General features: G+C 43.6%; 1 protein-coding gene across 1 annotated transcript; it reads right to left on the bottom strand.

Moving 5' to 3' along the window:
• Positions 1-1,741: 1,741 nt before the first annotated feature.
• Positions 1,742-14,147, bottom strand: mef2b (myocyte enhancer factor 2b). Its single transcript, XM_056276999.1, has 9 exons — positions 14,045-14,147; positions 7,714-7,787; positions 6,651-6,854; positions 6,429-6,557; positions 5,986-6,175; positions 4,622-4,770; positions 3,850-3,964; positions 3,550-3,661; positions 1,742-3,275 (listed from the first exon to the last, which is right to left on the bottom strand). The coding sequence occupies exons 2-9, from the start codon at positions 7,765-7,767 to the stop codon at positions 2,945-2,947; spliced, it is 1,284 nt and encodes a 427-aa protein (XP_056132974.1). The 5' UTR covers positions 7,768-7,787; positions 14,045-14,147; the 3' UTR covers positions 1,742-2,944.
• Between the last annotated feature and the right edge of the window lie 1,691 nt (positions 14,148-15,838).

Here is a 15,838-nt window from a genome sequence, read left to right as displayed (position 1 = left end):
GCGTACATTGAGTTGTACGCATTGTTAAGGTTTGGAGACAATGTCCTCAGCTTCTCTGTCTCTTGTCTTTGCCTTCCATGACCAGTCCAACTACGTGCCTCTCTGAGTCTGTGACAGGTCTAGGACAGTGTCTGGCCTAATGAACTGGAAGGCGACGGGATTGACATATCTATATAATCACATTAATTATATATGTCCGTGCTGGAGGCCTGAGGCCCCCTCAAGTCTTCTCTGTAGACTGCAGGCCGAGCAGCAGCGATGGAGGACTGTTGTTGCTATAGGGACCAGGGAGTGTGCGTGCATGTGTGTGTGTGTGTGTGTGTGTGTGTGTGTGTGTGTGTGTGTGTGTGTGTGTGTGTGTGTGTGTGTGTGTGTGTGTGTGTGTGTGTGTGTGTGTGTGTGCGTGTGTGTGTGTGTGTGTGTGCATGTGTGTGCAGACCCAGACATGGCCTGTAGACTGGCCTTGGTCTCAGGGGAGCAGACCAGACATGACCTGCGTAAGACTCTTTTCATTTAGAGGACAGGCGACAGAGACAGACCAGAGCTCAGCTGAGCCGGACTCCACAGTGTGGGAGTGTTGGTCGTGTCAGCCATTATTTCCATGTCGCTCTCTTAGTTGAAATCGAAAGGAAGGCCCATGCTCCATAGGGGTTGAATAAGAGAATGTGCCGGCATAGTTAACATGAGTCATCCAGCTGTGGAAATAAGCCCTTTTGTACCGACTGTATTTTCTTTGAAAGGTCTCCTGTCTTTCAAGTGGGCCCATTCTTTTTGTCTCCTCTTCGGTGGCTGCCTGGTGAGGGGTCTGGCAGGGCCAGACATGATAATGAGGGAGTACATGTGATCAAAGGATGAAACGTGAATAAGAATAAATAAATAGGCATGAAAAACTGATACATAGTGGCAGACATCATTTTATGTCTTCAGATTGAAGGGACATCAAAAAGGTGGCCGCTGAATCGCCCCCCCCCCCCAGAACACACAGTAAACTGCAAAACGCCTCAATTTTAAAATGAATGCACAAATTAACATCTTTAGTTGAAAGGAGACGTCATTTCATAGACTTTAAAGGTCTTTTGATGGATGTGCCCTTACAGTATGTCGGATCAAATTGTTTTCGTTCTGGCGTATTGAGGCACTAAACAAATGTGTAATAAGTATGGAAAAATCAAAATATCTTTAACATGGTTTCAAATGCCAGCATTTATCATCACAAAAAAAAAGAAACTAAAAGAATCCAAACAGAGCTTAAGCCCACAGCAGCACTTGCATTTGAAGACCTCCACTCGCCGGCTGGGTCTGCATAGTGTTTTCTGCAATTTTTTGTCTAAATGTGTTTGTAGTGAACCTGTCTAAAACCCATCAATAAAGACAGAAATTTCCATGCACACTCCTTCTCCTGTTGTATTGCAAATTACGGCATTACGTGACCATGTGTGGACAAGTTTTGCTGAATCAAAAGGACGTAAATCCATATGAGACTGAATTTGGTTTATATACTGAACACATAAATGGACTTGCAAATCAAAAGTACAGAAATGCAGTGCAGTGTGTGAGTTCATGAAGGGATAGAAGTGATGAAAACAACCCCCCCCCAAAAAAATCAAAATAAACGTCATGTACTGTGATTTATTCAGTTGGGCAATTAACCACACTACACAATTATAATCAGGGAAGACAATTATTTCCCTCCATAAACAATTTAGAAATAGCATAAGATAATAATCACATTAAAGGTCAATTATAAAATGATGCACACAGAAAAAAAACACCTTCAGAAAATGATTTTATTTGCCAAACTTGCAGTAGGATACGTTTCTTAATCAATTTGGCCACAGTAAAAATACACAGTATGTCAACGTTTGCTGCATTATTTAGTTACAATGGCTGTGCAGGGATGAATGCTACACATTTTGGTCTTTAGGTGAAATAGACACTGAAGATTTTTTGTTTGGCCGTAGTAAAGTAAAAATATGAAATGACAATCAGTCAATTGGGGTGTGCGGGGGGGTACTACCGAAGCTTAGTTTATGAGCATGTGTATTCTTAAAAAGAAAGATTCAAACGAAGCCTGTCAAAACCTAACAAAAAAAAACAAAATCATCCAAAATCCCTGAGACAGATTTATCAACGCCAGATTTTTTTGTTAAAAATGTTCATAAGTCTTAACATGACTGTACAGGCACGTCTCACCAGTCCCGAAGGAAAGGCCAAGGCCACACTGACAGATAATACCTAACTGGTCTCATGTGGGCCAACCACCTCATTGATTTTAGGCTAAAGCATTAAAAGTTATATATATGTACACAGTAACAGGGGAGGTGGAAGTGAAGTATTACTGTGCACGGAGACACTGCGCTCAAAGGCTGAGCAACATTATGAACGTTCTCCAGGACAAACTTTATTCTGATGTGGTACTACAACAAAACACCAATTTCCACAAAACACCTGGGTCACTTGTCACAGATAACATAATAATTGTCAATTATCGTAAAATTATTCTGCTGAACCTTCAGGCAAGTGGGTTTTGCACTTTTGGGGCAATTCAACTGGTCCCATTGTGCTGCAGTAGGTAAGTTCAATCAATCACAGAAATGGAAGAAAAAAAAGAAAAGAAATTCAAATAGTATTTTGATCCGCATCTGTTTGGCACAGAAACCTAAACTTAAACAAACAAAAGAGCTACAGTATGTCTGTATGCATCTAGTCACGGGATCAATCAGAGATGCAGGGACAGTTGCTCATTACCCCAAGAGAGACCAGCTCTACATGAGGAGACAGAGAGAGGCTTTCCTCGATGGGATGATGTGTGTGTGTGTGTGTGTGTATGTGTGTGTGTGTGTGTGTGTGTGTGTGTGTGTGTGTGTGTTGATTTGATAGGCAGAGCTCGGTGAAAGATAGGGGGTCAGATGGCGGGAGCGATGTAAACTACTGTACAAGCCAGCTATCTCTGCCACCCATCACTGATCTCTAATTGCCTGTGAGGCTGCCCTCCTTTCTCCTGCTCTCCCAGGTGTTGGGCCAGCGGTGGGTAGCCGGCTTTGGAAAACTCCTTTCTCTCATTGGTCGGGTAGCGTTCCGGAGGGGTATGGCGAACAGAATCCGGGGCACTCATTGGTGAATGCTGCCTGATGTGGTGCAAAGGAGGGGAGGTGGAAGAGGACATGTGCTCAGGAGAGGCTTGTTCTGACTTGATGCTGACGTTAAGGGAGGGCAGAGGCGGAGAGGTTGGAGTGGGATTCTGGGAGGGGTAGGAGCACCCTCCACTGGACAACCTAGAAACAGCAAGAAGACAGAGAAACGGATATCAAGATGTCAAGACATTGACCTGTGGATTTAATCTTAGTTACGATTTATATTCACTTATAGTACTTATTAGAAGGACAACGGTGTATTGTACTTCAAATGTTTACACATTAATGTACCTAAAGTGATAAGCATCCCAGATAAAACCAACAGAGGGCAACAGAGGGAACCCAAGGCTTAGAAGTCCATATTCTCCCCACACATTTGAACCACACTCTACATATGCTGTGTCAGTGTCCTTACACCGGGCTCATATGAGGCCCATGGGGCTCCTGAAGTGGCTGCATTGACTGCCAGGGGTTCACTGCTCCTCGCTGTAGACTGACCGAGTGGGAAAAGCTTGAGTGGCCGTACTCTGTGTAGACAGAAAGAAAGAGCGAGGTTAAAAATGAAGGAATGCTAAAAGAAGGCACTGCCTTACATTTATGCATGCGATAACTCTCCACAAATGAACGAGTGTAAGAGGGCATTGTCTCAAAGATGTACTTTTGAGATCACAGATACTGAAACACCACAGTACTGCAGGGTGAGAGACACACGTACCCGGTGCACCAGAGGATGGCAGGCTGTAGCTTCCAAAACTGTGGCTGAGCAGCCCTGCTTTTCCCATAGAGACCATTGAACTGCCAGGGTGCAAACCTTGGTACAAGAGGCCTCTCTGGAGATGAGGGAGACAGACAGAAACCGTCAAACTTCAGCATGTCAACTGCAGTCCACTCATTGTGAATATGAGTCAGAGGAAGAGAGACAGAGCGCGATGGCAAGGGAGATTACTGAGTTATTATATGTATGATTGTATATGTATGTATTGTGGCAGGATGAGGCCGGGCTTGCTGGTGCAGGGTTGTTCCTGCTTTAGTTTGGTTTTGGAGCTGAGGAATAAACAGCAAACTCGCCTTCATCTCCTGTGTTTTTTCCTCATCCTGCCACAGTATATTGTATATATTACTGAATGTATGCTCTAGCAATATTTATATTTTGTATTTCATTCATTTAAAGCAACTTTGAATTGAGAGAGAGAGAGAGACATAGAGATGTATACAAAACTGTTAATGAGAATCAACAGAAATAAAGAAGTTTCCCCTAGCTGATGTAGATGCAAGTAGCCATACAGTGCAAATAAATGCAGTGTTGACTATCAACTTTAAGGGTTAGAAGCACAACAACCATGTGGTTATCTTATGTGGATAAGATAACCATCAACAAGGAAAAGTCTCTATGAGCCTCCTGGGTGAGTAGAGAAGGTGCCTGAGGACAGAATGAACATGAAACCATGCTGATGCATCAACTTTGTTGGATAGTAACGACTCCTTACAGCAGAGCTGAGGTTGGCGCGTGTGCCGCCCAGGCCCGGGTTAACAGCGTCTCCCCGCATGTTGTCACAGCCCAGGTTCAGTGGAGGTGGGGTCTTCATTTCCAGAGACCGACTGAGGTTTCCATGGGAGAAGACAGAGTAGCCAATGCCTATGCAGTGAAAGACAGAAGCAGGAAGTGAAAAATGAGATGTGGGTAGAACATTTGTTTCACTCACGTTCATTCTCTTTCATGTTTTCTCTCTCTCGCTCTGTCTCTCTGTTTCTCTAGCTATCTCCATCTGTGATAAAAACAGAACTTCTTCTTTTAGATTTACCATCCGATTAGTATCTGATCTCTATTGGACATCTGGCACTCGGGATTCATGAGGCTGTGTTAATATTTGTAAAACATTCCAGCATACTGACACAGGAAAAGTCCCTATGATGAACTGATCTGAATTACTCAACCTTTTTGCAGCGTGACGAACACATCTACTCGTTACAGATACAAACACACTGAACAACAAAACATGACTTGCAGGTGCAGTGCACGCCATTCAGAAACCACAAAACTGCTCGCAGATGTAATTTTACAAGGGGTGGGTCAGTTTCACAGAAAGAACACACGCATGCATACACTCAAATGTGTCGGGGCACGCGTGTGCCTATGTGCACTCACACACACACACACACACACAAACAGAGTATGTATGCCATCCATCCAACTATCTGACAGATTCCTTTTCAAAAGGATCTAGCTGCACGTTCAGTTGTACAGTGAGTTTGATGTTCACCTCACATAACATAGAGATGATAACATATCTCAAAATGTTATTACAGTCAACAAACTGAATAAAAAAGTTACCTCTAAAATATTATTTGGAGCGTTTTAATTCCATGACATTAAGCAATTTATAAGAATCTCACATTTTTGTCACATGGTTGATTATAATTTTCAGGAATGAAACTTTGAGACTCTGGCCCCTTCTCTCACAGGCCACACAGCAGAATATAATACATTGCAGGATAGGGTATTTGGGTGCAGTATCACAACTCCAATACTAGTTCCCAAAGCCCAATCCTCTTTGGTATAAATCATTCTCCCTCAACAGTCATACATTTGGACACAGATAAATTTGTACGGCCTGCTGTCCATTACTTGATCACATGTGAAGTCCATATCATGTGTGAGGTTCTGTTGTCCTTGCACAGTGTGTTTTAGTATGCACTGCACCTCTCATTAAGATGACTGTATGTCTCTATGCCAACGCACACAAAACAAACTCCTGTTCATGCGGTTCACAGTGCCACTGGTGGGTGAGGGAATCCTGATTGTGTTTCACAGGACAGTAAGTTAAAAAGGCCATTTTATCTGTAAACTCACCTGAGTGAGGAGTCATGAAGGCATTGTGTTTTTGCGGGGAGGCGGGGCTACCAGATCCTGATCTGGAGCCCAGCGGTTTGAAGGCCGGCAGTCTGTGGGGTGTCAGGCTGGGTCCAGCGGTGGTGGGAAAGCCATTCTCACAGACTGGAGACACCAGTAACTGAGCCTCTGGGGTGAGTAGAGATGGTGCCTGACGACAGAGTGAAAATATTTGTAAAACAGTAGAAAACGATTCAACTCTCCAAATTTACAAAATTATCTTTTTAGCAGTTACACTTTCCCACTTGCTTCCATTTCAGCAACATTACTGTGCTACAACAATTTGGGATTACTACTTTCGTTTGTTTTTGTTTTCTAAACAAATTAGTGAATAGCTTGCCTCAATTTAGGGCAGTGTAAGAGTATGTCTGTACACATGTACGTGGAAGTGTGTGCATACTGACATAGTAGCGCTGACGGGCCACAGAGAAGTCCATGCTCTCCCTGATAGGAAACTTGTCTGTTGCCACCTGCATGCTTTCCTCGCTGTCTAACTCTGAGCCATCCAGACCGAGACCTTTCCTACGCAGTGTCTGGTGCAGAGAGAGTAGAAATAGAAAATTACCAACGGTTTGCATCACACTTGGAGCTATTCATCTTTCCTTTCATCGATCCTCTGACAGTACCTCTAGTATATCCATGTTGGTGCGACTTTCATGTGGCTCGCTGTACTCCGTGTATTTAAGCAGGACTTTGTCCATGTCTGTGCTGGCATATTGGAACAGACGGTTGGTGCTATTGAAGATGATCAGGGCGATCTCACAGTCACAAAGCACACTCAGCTCATAAGCCTTCTTCATTAGGCCAAACTTACGTTTGGTGAAGGTCACCTGGGATAGGAGGAAAACAATAATTGATGTTGTTGGTGTAGTACAAGCTTTTTTTGTGTGTGTGGAAGTATCAACTACCTAGAGGCAAAATCTTAAATTCTCATTAATATATCTTATTCACATATTTTTAATATATATTATTTTTGAACTTGCTTGAATAGTTTAATGAAAGTTTGAAACCTACAGGAGTAATTGGCGGTAGACCAATAAATTAGAAAGCAGGCTACATATAGGGTGTAATATTAAATATCTTTTTGAGGTACATGTCCAAACATGTCAAATGCAGTACCCATAGCATACTAATGAGCTATAAAAAGATGAATCCGTTTGTAATCCCACTACTGGTATTGCTTTGTCAGTCCTTTATATTATTAGCTTGTGTCGCTTGCACAAACTGGCACTATACAGAATGCCGACACAAGCCTTTGAACACTCTGCTACTTTGACCTCAGGAACAACATCCATGCTCCACAATGCTTACAACCTATTTCTTCCCTCTAAGCATAATTATCTTAATTTTTTTCTTTTATTATAATTTTTTTTGTTGTGCACTGCAGGACTTTCACGTAATGTTGAAAGTCCTGCACGCCATGCTGCCCAAAATGCACATGGCGATAGAATGCTGAACACGTATATGTAAAGGGATATGTATAGTTCACTGTCTAGTGCACTAGTGTCGTGTCCTACAATGTCCCTTTCACTGAATGTGTGCCATGTTTACCAGAATGAGACATATGTCACTATGCAAGTTGCTGATATGTTCCTATGCCAAAGCATGTTCCACTATATTTATCATATCTGACGAATGACATGATTCTTTTTATGACCGATATAAATATAATGTTGCATATAGGCTCACCTGTCGATTCCTCTGGTCCAGAATACGAGAAATTTGTATTTTCTTTCTGCCCATTCTCTCAGCAGTCCCACACTCTGAAAAGATAGTTCATAAAAACATTACAACAAAGTACTATTACATTTTCTAAATTACTCCTACTGCAGAGGAAAATGCAATGCAAATCTTAAATGACTAAAACCTCTGCTGTTCTAGTCCATGGCATAGTAAAAATCAGATAAAAAAAATTAAATGGGAAACGAGTCAATTAAAGTGACTATTACAGCAGTAAGATTAAAATCCCTGTGTATGGCCCTTCATAGCAGAATCATACTAGCATTTATCAAAACAATGCCAATGCTCAGCAATACACCCATTAATCTTCATATTCCTCTGATGGGAAAATTTCATCTGTTTGGTTTAAACCACTTAAGTCCCACCCATCCCCCTCGGTAATGGCAGGGTGTTTATTTTTACCGCCATGAGGCGATGCGGTCTAAAGTTAGAGTGGCCCTTGCCTGGCCAGCAGACCACGCAGCCTGACACCCCCACAGTCTGGGTTACCCCAAGGCCACGGCACATTGCTGTGCTACACTATGCAGCCCCACGAGACAGGGTTAAAAATATATATGATAGCGCCCTTTAAAAGGTAGAGCAGGCCATGGCGAAAATCGTGCAGCAGCTGGAAAATAGTGTGTTTTCAAAAGATGGGAACAGTTTGCCAAAGTTAATCCACCCCCTCCTCTCCCATGTTAAGCTAGGTTAGAAAAAGACGTTAAGAGTGAGAGGGGCGTACAAAGACATGGGTGAGCAGTGGGTCACCCTGAGAATGTCAGTTTCTGAAACTCGGTCCATTGTTTTTCCTGATCAGCATCCTGTCTATACAAAAGATACCGTGGAAACAGATACCACACAGTGTTTGAAATCAGGCGTTCATTAGATACAGCTTTATTACCTACAGCTGCTCTTCGCATCCCTGCTCATGAGGGCGAGGCTAGCGGCTTGTACAATGACTTAACACCAATGCATACTCATGCAATGTTACATTAAGGGAAAAGCAACTTTACTTAGTCTGTGCTAACAGTTGTCTCCATCGCTGATATGACTGCCATGTCAAGTGGCTCTCTTACTCCTCTACCCTGCACTGTACAGTGCTGATCCAAAGCTCAGGGGAGCATTTGCTGGTTTTCCCCCTCATATCGGACATGTATGACCTTTTCTATATTTAGTCCCAAATCCTCCTGATGGTGACTGAGCGGATATGGTGCCTGTGTTCCCACGACCCAAACAGTGCCCGCCGCGCACCCCTCGCCCTACTCTTGGCACACAGGCATCTGGGGCATTTTTGGTGGAATCCATCTTACTGCCCCCATCATTACCTTTTAAAGTACTGTGGTGTCCAATGGACCGAGTAATGCTGAAAAGACAAGACACACCGAAATGAAGTACAGAGGTAAGCTTTTGTTCACTCATCTATAGCACACCTAACTGGCACCATCTCCTTAATGACTTGGTGAAACACAGCAGTAACTGATTAGAAGCAACAGAGAAAACGAAGTTAGCGATATTTTGATGGCGAATACATGACCACAAGAACCAGCGCTGACCGGAAACAGATACAACAGTGTGGCTATCACGCTGAAGTCAACCGATACAACCCCCCCCCCCCCAAAAAAACATTAAATTTTGTCTGTTGGACAGAGAAGATAAAAACAATTGGACCTTGTATCGGGTTGTCAGAGCAGAGGGAACTAGGAGATATGAGCTGACGCGAGGCCAGGCCAGGCCAGAGATCCTTATCTGAGTGTTTTACTGAAAGTTCCTCCCCGCTCAGACCTGACAATACCGCCACCATCTCCACCGTAGACAACCCTGCCGCTCTCATGGCGACCCGGTCAAATATACATAACTGTGCCTCCGACCACACGGTGAGGGGGGTCGGCTCGATCTCGGTGTGGTCTGGAGGTTTTTCCTCTAACCCCCTTGAGACACAGACAAGACAGCAAAGCCCCGACGGTTTCATATGTTTGTGTCTAGACAATGGCGTCTCGTAGAACTGCTGCTCGAGATCTGTCCGCGCCAAAAACGGCCCAGCAGCAGGACCCGACGCGCCGCGCGAAGTTCGCCCTCTGTCACCCTGTTTACACTTGAGTTTAAAATGCGTTTTGGGCGATCGGATCACAAGTGGACAGCGAGATACATCGCCGTTTACACCTGTGTCATTCATTCATTCATTCATCGTTCATTCATTATGCAAACCGCTTATGCGTCTCCAAATGCGTCCTGCTTGACCACCTGTGATCAGATTTCGCTACTCCGAAGACGATTTCGTTACTGTCTACGTCACTTCCGCTACAAGGTAAAAGGGCCTCAGTCAAGCGCCAGATTTGTGGACTCGCTGTGAAAACAATAGCTAATGTTTGAAGACGTTTCAAGCGCAAATATACATGTACGACTATTCCAACTGTTGAGATTGACAGGATTGATTTTTCTGCCCAAATGGAGGTTAGGCATCTCCTTTTACTTGTACTCCAGCCACGTCTTACACTCTCCTCTCTCTCCTTTTTTTTTTTCAAAAGTTGGCTCGCTGTTACCAAAAACAAAAACAAACGACCGCCACATCCGGCATTGATGACGCATTTTCCTGTTACGTCCTTGTCGGGGACGCATCGGGACGCATTAGCGTTTACACTACAAAATATATGTGGTCAAATGCGTCTCAGACCACCTCGGCAAGTGGTTTGCGTAACTGGTTCACAAAACGTTTTGGTGGTCGTTTACACTTGTATTTAGTACTGTCCGCTTGTGATCCGATCGCAACCCCCCCCCAAAGAAAACAAAACAAAAAACAAAAACGCATGTTAAAACCAAGTGTAAACGGGGTGTGTGAGGTGAGTGACCCGTTCAAGGGGCTCCTGGACGCTTTAGTGACTTCGGCGCCGGAAAATGGCGCCGAATCAGAGAAGAGCACGTGCCTGGTTTATTAACATGTACGTGTGAATTGAGATTTATGGATGCCGTAATTGGCCTTGGGTTTCCAACTCCTTTTGGGAGAGACATGGTAGTTTCCTCAGACAACTTACCAGAAGCTAGACAGTGGGGGGAAAAATTAAACACACAAACAGGCCCACACACAACACAACACAGACAGTTGGGCCCTTACATAAAGTAGCCTCTCTCCCTCCTACTACATCTTAGTCCTCCGGGAATGGGATCTTGTAAAAAGAATCACTGGGGGACCTCAGATGAACAACAGTGGTTACACACAGATAACAAACGGCCTCTGCATCAGTAGACAACATCATTGAAACAGTCAGTCCCCTGAACGTTTGGTAAGACTGATCAATTTGCAAGTTTCTATGCTCGCTACTGTATCAAGTCAAACATTTAGACGGTTGCGGTGAATTATAAGTACAGGGTTAATATTAGAAATAATGTATTTTGGGCCTTCTGTAGTATCACCTATTTCCTCTTCGTAAACCCTTGAGAGCGCCAAGGCTTGGCGTAAGAAAATGTGTCTTACAGTATTTCAAATGTAGGCTCATTCCTGTTACGAAAAGTTAAGATCAGACCTTCCACTGCATTGCTCTATTTATTTGGCTGAGGAAAAACAGGTCTGGGCCAAAGTCGTCACAAGACTAATGCTGATGTTATCATGTATTAAAGTCAGATGGGGGAAGTTCAAATGCTGATAGTATTGCATCTCAGTTATATCAAGAATTAGAGATTCAGTAAGTTCAGTTCATTCATTGGGTGGAAATAACCCCATGCCACCATGGAGCATATGCATTTGAATGCATTGGTTGGTGCATGGTACTTTTATATGTATATGAAAATAAAATGAACTTCAGCTTGCTGTTGCTGCCACTCTTTATGCCAGCATTATCTTTTGCTAACATGTTTAGATGAAAACAGTTCAGCCAATTAAACAAGTCTGTGAGAGGGAATCGGGTGATAACATGGGCTGAAGCAACGGATGAGGCTACGTAGCCACAGAGCAGGCCAACTGTGAGCCGTGTGAACGGCACCTGAAGCAGGGCTGTGCACAGCCTTGTTTTCACTATTAGTCGCCATAGACATGTCAATTCTCCCCGGTAACATGTGAAACCAGGCTCAAAACTGCCTCCAAAAATAGAGGACCGAAATTCTATTTGCATGAATCAATACATAAATCCTTCACACCCGAGGCAAAGGCAGGCTAGGCAGATCTGCTTTACTGAGATGTTAATGAGATTGTCATGCCAGTTCAAATTAAAGTTGTTGTTTTTGGAGAAGACGAAGACATTAACTTAAACCTGCCGAAGCTCACACCTTATTCGTCAATACAGGCTGATGAATCTCCTTAATCTCCCTAAAACTGAGTGACCCGTCTTATTCTTGCAGCATTACCAAAATGATTGTTTGCGTGTTATTTGCGTGTGTGTGTGTCACCAGGGTCAGGCAGCTCGTGTGCTTAATGGGCCTTTGCAGAGCAATGGCGAGAAAATGTTTGTCTAATTTTAACAGGGGATAATTGAATTGCCTTGATATTTTTGATAGAGCCAGAATAGCAACAGTGTATTGGTATGAGCCGCACATGTGTCCTTTCTATAAAGAGTGGAAAGGGTTTTCACTACCTTATACAGTGCCTCCACATCCACCGGGGCCAAACAACACACACATAATAATAATAATAATAATAATAATAATAATATAAATAATAATAATAATCTGCAGAGAGGCAGGGCTTTTAGGGCTCCACCATATATCTCACTTTAAGATGACATGTCCGTAGACTGGGACACATGAGCGGGAGCGTGCACAGCAACTATCTGTGCACACATGGTCTCTGATCAGGAACACAAAACAGCAACTCAAGATCATGAACCCTTTCTTTTTTTAACTTTACGTAAGTTGTCCAGAGCATATGAGAGGATGGACAAGAAGTTGAGCAAAGTTAAAGTTCATGTAGAAAATCTTTTTTTTGTTAAAACGCTGCAAAAACAACCGTTTACTGAATCTCTGTAGATCTATCTATCTATCTATCTATCTATCTATCCATCCATCCATCCATCTATCTATCTATCTATCTATCTATCTATCTATCTATCTATCTATCTATCTATCTATCTATCTATCTATCTATCTATCTATCTATCTATCTATCTATCTATCTATCTATCTATCTATCTATCTATCTATCCATCCATCCAGCGGGTTATTAATCTACATTTATCTGTCTTCCTGTCTTGTTGGTTCACAAATGTCGTTATGAACGTAAAATATGCAACACATTAAGATTTAGCTCTATTTATATCACAGAAGTACTACAATAATCCAAAAAGAGATAGATCCTTAATCATCATTAACGGGACAACAAAAAAAAATCTGATTTAGTGTCGTCTGGTTTTAAATAGCCCCAGTGAGGGACAGTACATCAAAAGTTGCAGTTGAGATGTTCATTAAGATGGAGAGTTAAGAGTCTGCCAGATGAGATACCAGGACATGTGTCTGGGTCGGCGTGCCAAGAGGGGGGCAGATTTTAAAACCGAGAATTCAACCCTATAAATAAAAAGAAATGTAAAAATACACAGCTTGAAGTATTTGCGGACGATTAACGAATTGCTGACGTCACCTCAGACAGTCTGGTTAAGAATAGTCCGTCTGTCCCAAAGTTACCAAGCATCCCTGACTATGTTCGGCTTGCCACGGCGCACAACCGCACAAACTACGGCAAAGTGGAAACGGTTAACAAACAAGACGAGTTGGTAAAAGCCCGATCTCACCTGTTTATACTGTAGGTAACGCCAGCGGCCTTTTCCCCTGTTTGCCCTCCCTTCCTTTGATGCCCGTTCCTGCGAGCAAATACGTGTCTGCGTTGATTTGATTTATTTAACTATCTGTCTATTTTTAGCGATATTTCAATATCTCACGCAGCTATTAAAGAGAGCTTGTCATCGGATGAGGGCTGCGATGAAAAGATGTTCACCTGATGGATCGGGAGCGCTCCTCTCAGACCCGTCTCGCGCGCGCGCTCTCTCTCTCTCTCTCTCTCTCTCTCTCTCTCTCTCTCTCTCTCTCTCTCTCTCTCTCTCTCTCTCTCTCTCTCTCTCTCTCTCTCTCTCTCTCTCTCTCTCTCTCTCTCTCTCTCTCTCTCTCTCTCTCTCTCTCTCTCTCTCTCTCTCTCTCTCTCTCTCTCTCTCTCCGTATTAGCATACACCACCGCCATTGGTTTAACAGCGACGACACACATCCGCCTCTGAGTCGCACTGCGAGCTCAACGTAAATACACATCAGGACACACGCAGCCGTCCACCGGGAGAGATGTGTGTGTGTGTGTGTGTGTGGGGGGGGGGGACCCAGCCGGTACACTTACCCCTGTAATGTCTCGTTAATGTATAGGTATCCTCTTGTGTCAAGTCAATTTAATTTGTATCGCCCATTATAAGAAATTACAAATTTGCCTCAATGGGGCTTTACTGCAACACAACATCCTGTCCTTAGACCCTCGAATCGGATAAGGAACAACTCCCTAAAAAAAATTAAAAAAATAAACATGGAGAAAAAAAATAGGAAGACACCTCAGGGAGCGCAACAGAGGAGGGATCTCTCCCCCAAGACGGACAGACGTGCAGTGGATGTTGTGTTTACACAGTACAACACTGAAAGAGGATAACAGAAGTATAGTGGAGTTATAAAATACATGAAGAATACGATGAGAAGGATGCCAGGCAGTGTCCAGACGCCACCGGAACAGCCCAGGACCCGAGCCACGCGACCACCGTCACCATGGAGACCTGACGGGAGGACAGACTACACATGCACACAGGGGAGACTCACGTCACACCATTCACATACACGGGAGAAGAGACAAGAAACAACATTAAGTGGTGTCTACATTTTAATCTTAGCCGGTTCGTCGATACGATGCTCCGGGTGTGAAAATGGCGCAAGGTGAACGCGAAGCGTCAGACAGGAGACCACGTGACGCTCGCCCCGCACACTGAACTGGTTTTCAGCTCAACGTGACGACTGGACGTCAGTTGGATTCGCCAGGTCGAAGGAAAAGTAACACTGTACTGTGACACTTTGTGCACGTGTATCCCCACACCGAGCCTACATACATGTCTGAAGTTGACATTTTTGCACCGATGTGAAGATCCTCTTCACCCTCAAAGGATTTCACACGCCAGACCTGTCAAACCGGAGACTTGTATGAATAGATGGACTGAACTGATCATTTCTGTGTGTGAAGTGGAAAAACAAAAACACAAGGCCATGTTTTCAAAGCACTCAAAAACATCTTGATCGAAGCACAGCCGGGCTGTGCTTCTATCCCAGAATATCACACACGTCCTCTTTTAAGAAGAGATTCAAAGAAAGTTGAATCAGTTCATCTGGACACAACGTTTATTGAGAGAAACGTTTCCTCTGCAGTCTAAACAGACTGCAGGTATTCCCACCCTTATAAACAATACAGTGGCGTAACGCTCCCAACCCAACGATCGGTTTAATATGCAAATTGCCGTGACCATTAATTGGAGTTATACCCATCTACAGGCCAGTGGCCACTCTTTCAAGGAGGAGGATGTGCACATCCTTGATAGGGAGGAATACTGGTTTGAACTGGGAGTCAAAGAGGCCATGTATGTGAAGAGGGAATGACCATCCCTGAACCGGGGGGGGGGGGGTTGTGTGGTGGTGGTGGTAAGAGTACATCTGTCACCATCTTACAATGCTGTGATTGCAACCATTCCCAGATCCTCTGTGAATAGTACACAATATTACACAAGTGATGAAATGTTTCTGCCAATAAATGTTGTGTCCAGATGAACTGATTCTGCTTTATTTGATTTTCTTACCTGGATTATTGAGCATGCATCAAGATATTTTAAGAAGACATCTTTTAAGATTATCTTAAGAGCAACTGTGTCTGACTAACCCCAGATAGCATCCAGATGTGGGCCACTTCAGGCAATGATGTGGCATTGGTGGCCTTTTTCTGGCCCTGACAAAATGGATGTGAGCCTAAAGTGGCCCACATGTATAATAGCAAATATGGCCCAAATATGCCACATCAAACGTGGGCCTTTTTTGGCAAAGATGTGGTGCTCTCGGCAACATGTAATCTGGATGTGACCCTGAAGTGGCCCGTGTGATAAATGGTGAA

The sequence above is a fragment of the Lampris incognitus genome, chromosome 3 (assembly GCF_029633865.1).
Source record: "Lampris incognitus isolate fLamInc1 chromosome 3, fLamInc1.hap2, whole genome shotgun sequence".
In the NCBI taxonomy this organism is placed as follows: domain Eukaryota; kingdom Metazoa; phylum Chordata; class Actinopteri; order Lampriformes; family Lampridae; genus Lampris; species Lampris incognitus.
Note: the sequence above shows the minus strand (reverse complement) of the source record. Positions and strands in the feature narration are given on the sequence as shown.

Coding starts and splice junctions, on each gene's coding strand:
- mef2b (XM_056276999.1), bottom strand. CDS start 7,767: ATGGGCAGAAAGAAAATACAAATTTCTCGTATTCTGGACCAGAGGAAT. Junction 4,771..5,985: donor CTTCATGACTCCTCACTCAG/GTGAGTTTACAG, acceptor TTCACTGCATAG/GCATTGGCTACTCTGTCTTC. Junction 3,662..3,849: donor GCCATCCTCTGGTGCACCGG/GTACGTGTGTCT, acceptor CTGTCTACACAG/AGTACGGCCACTCAAGCTTT.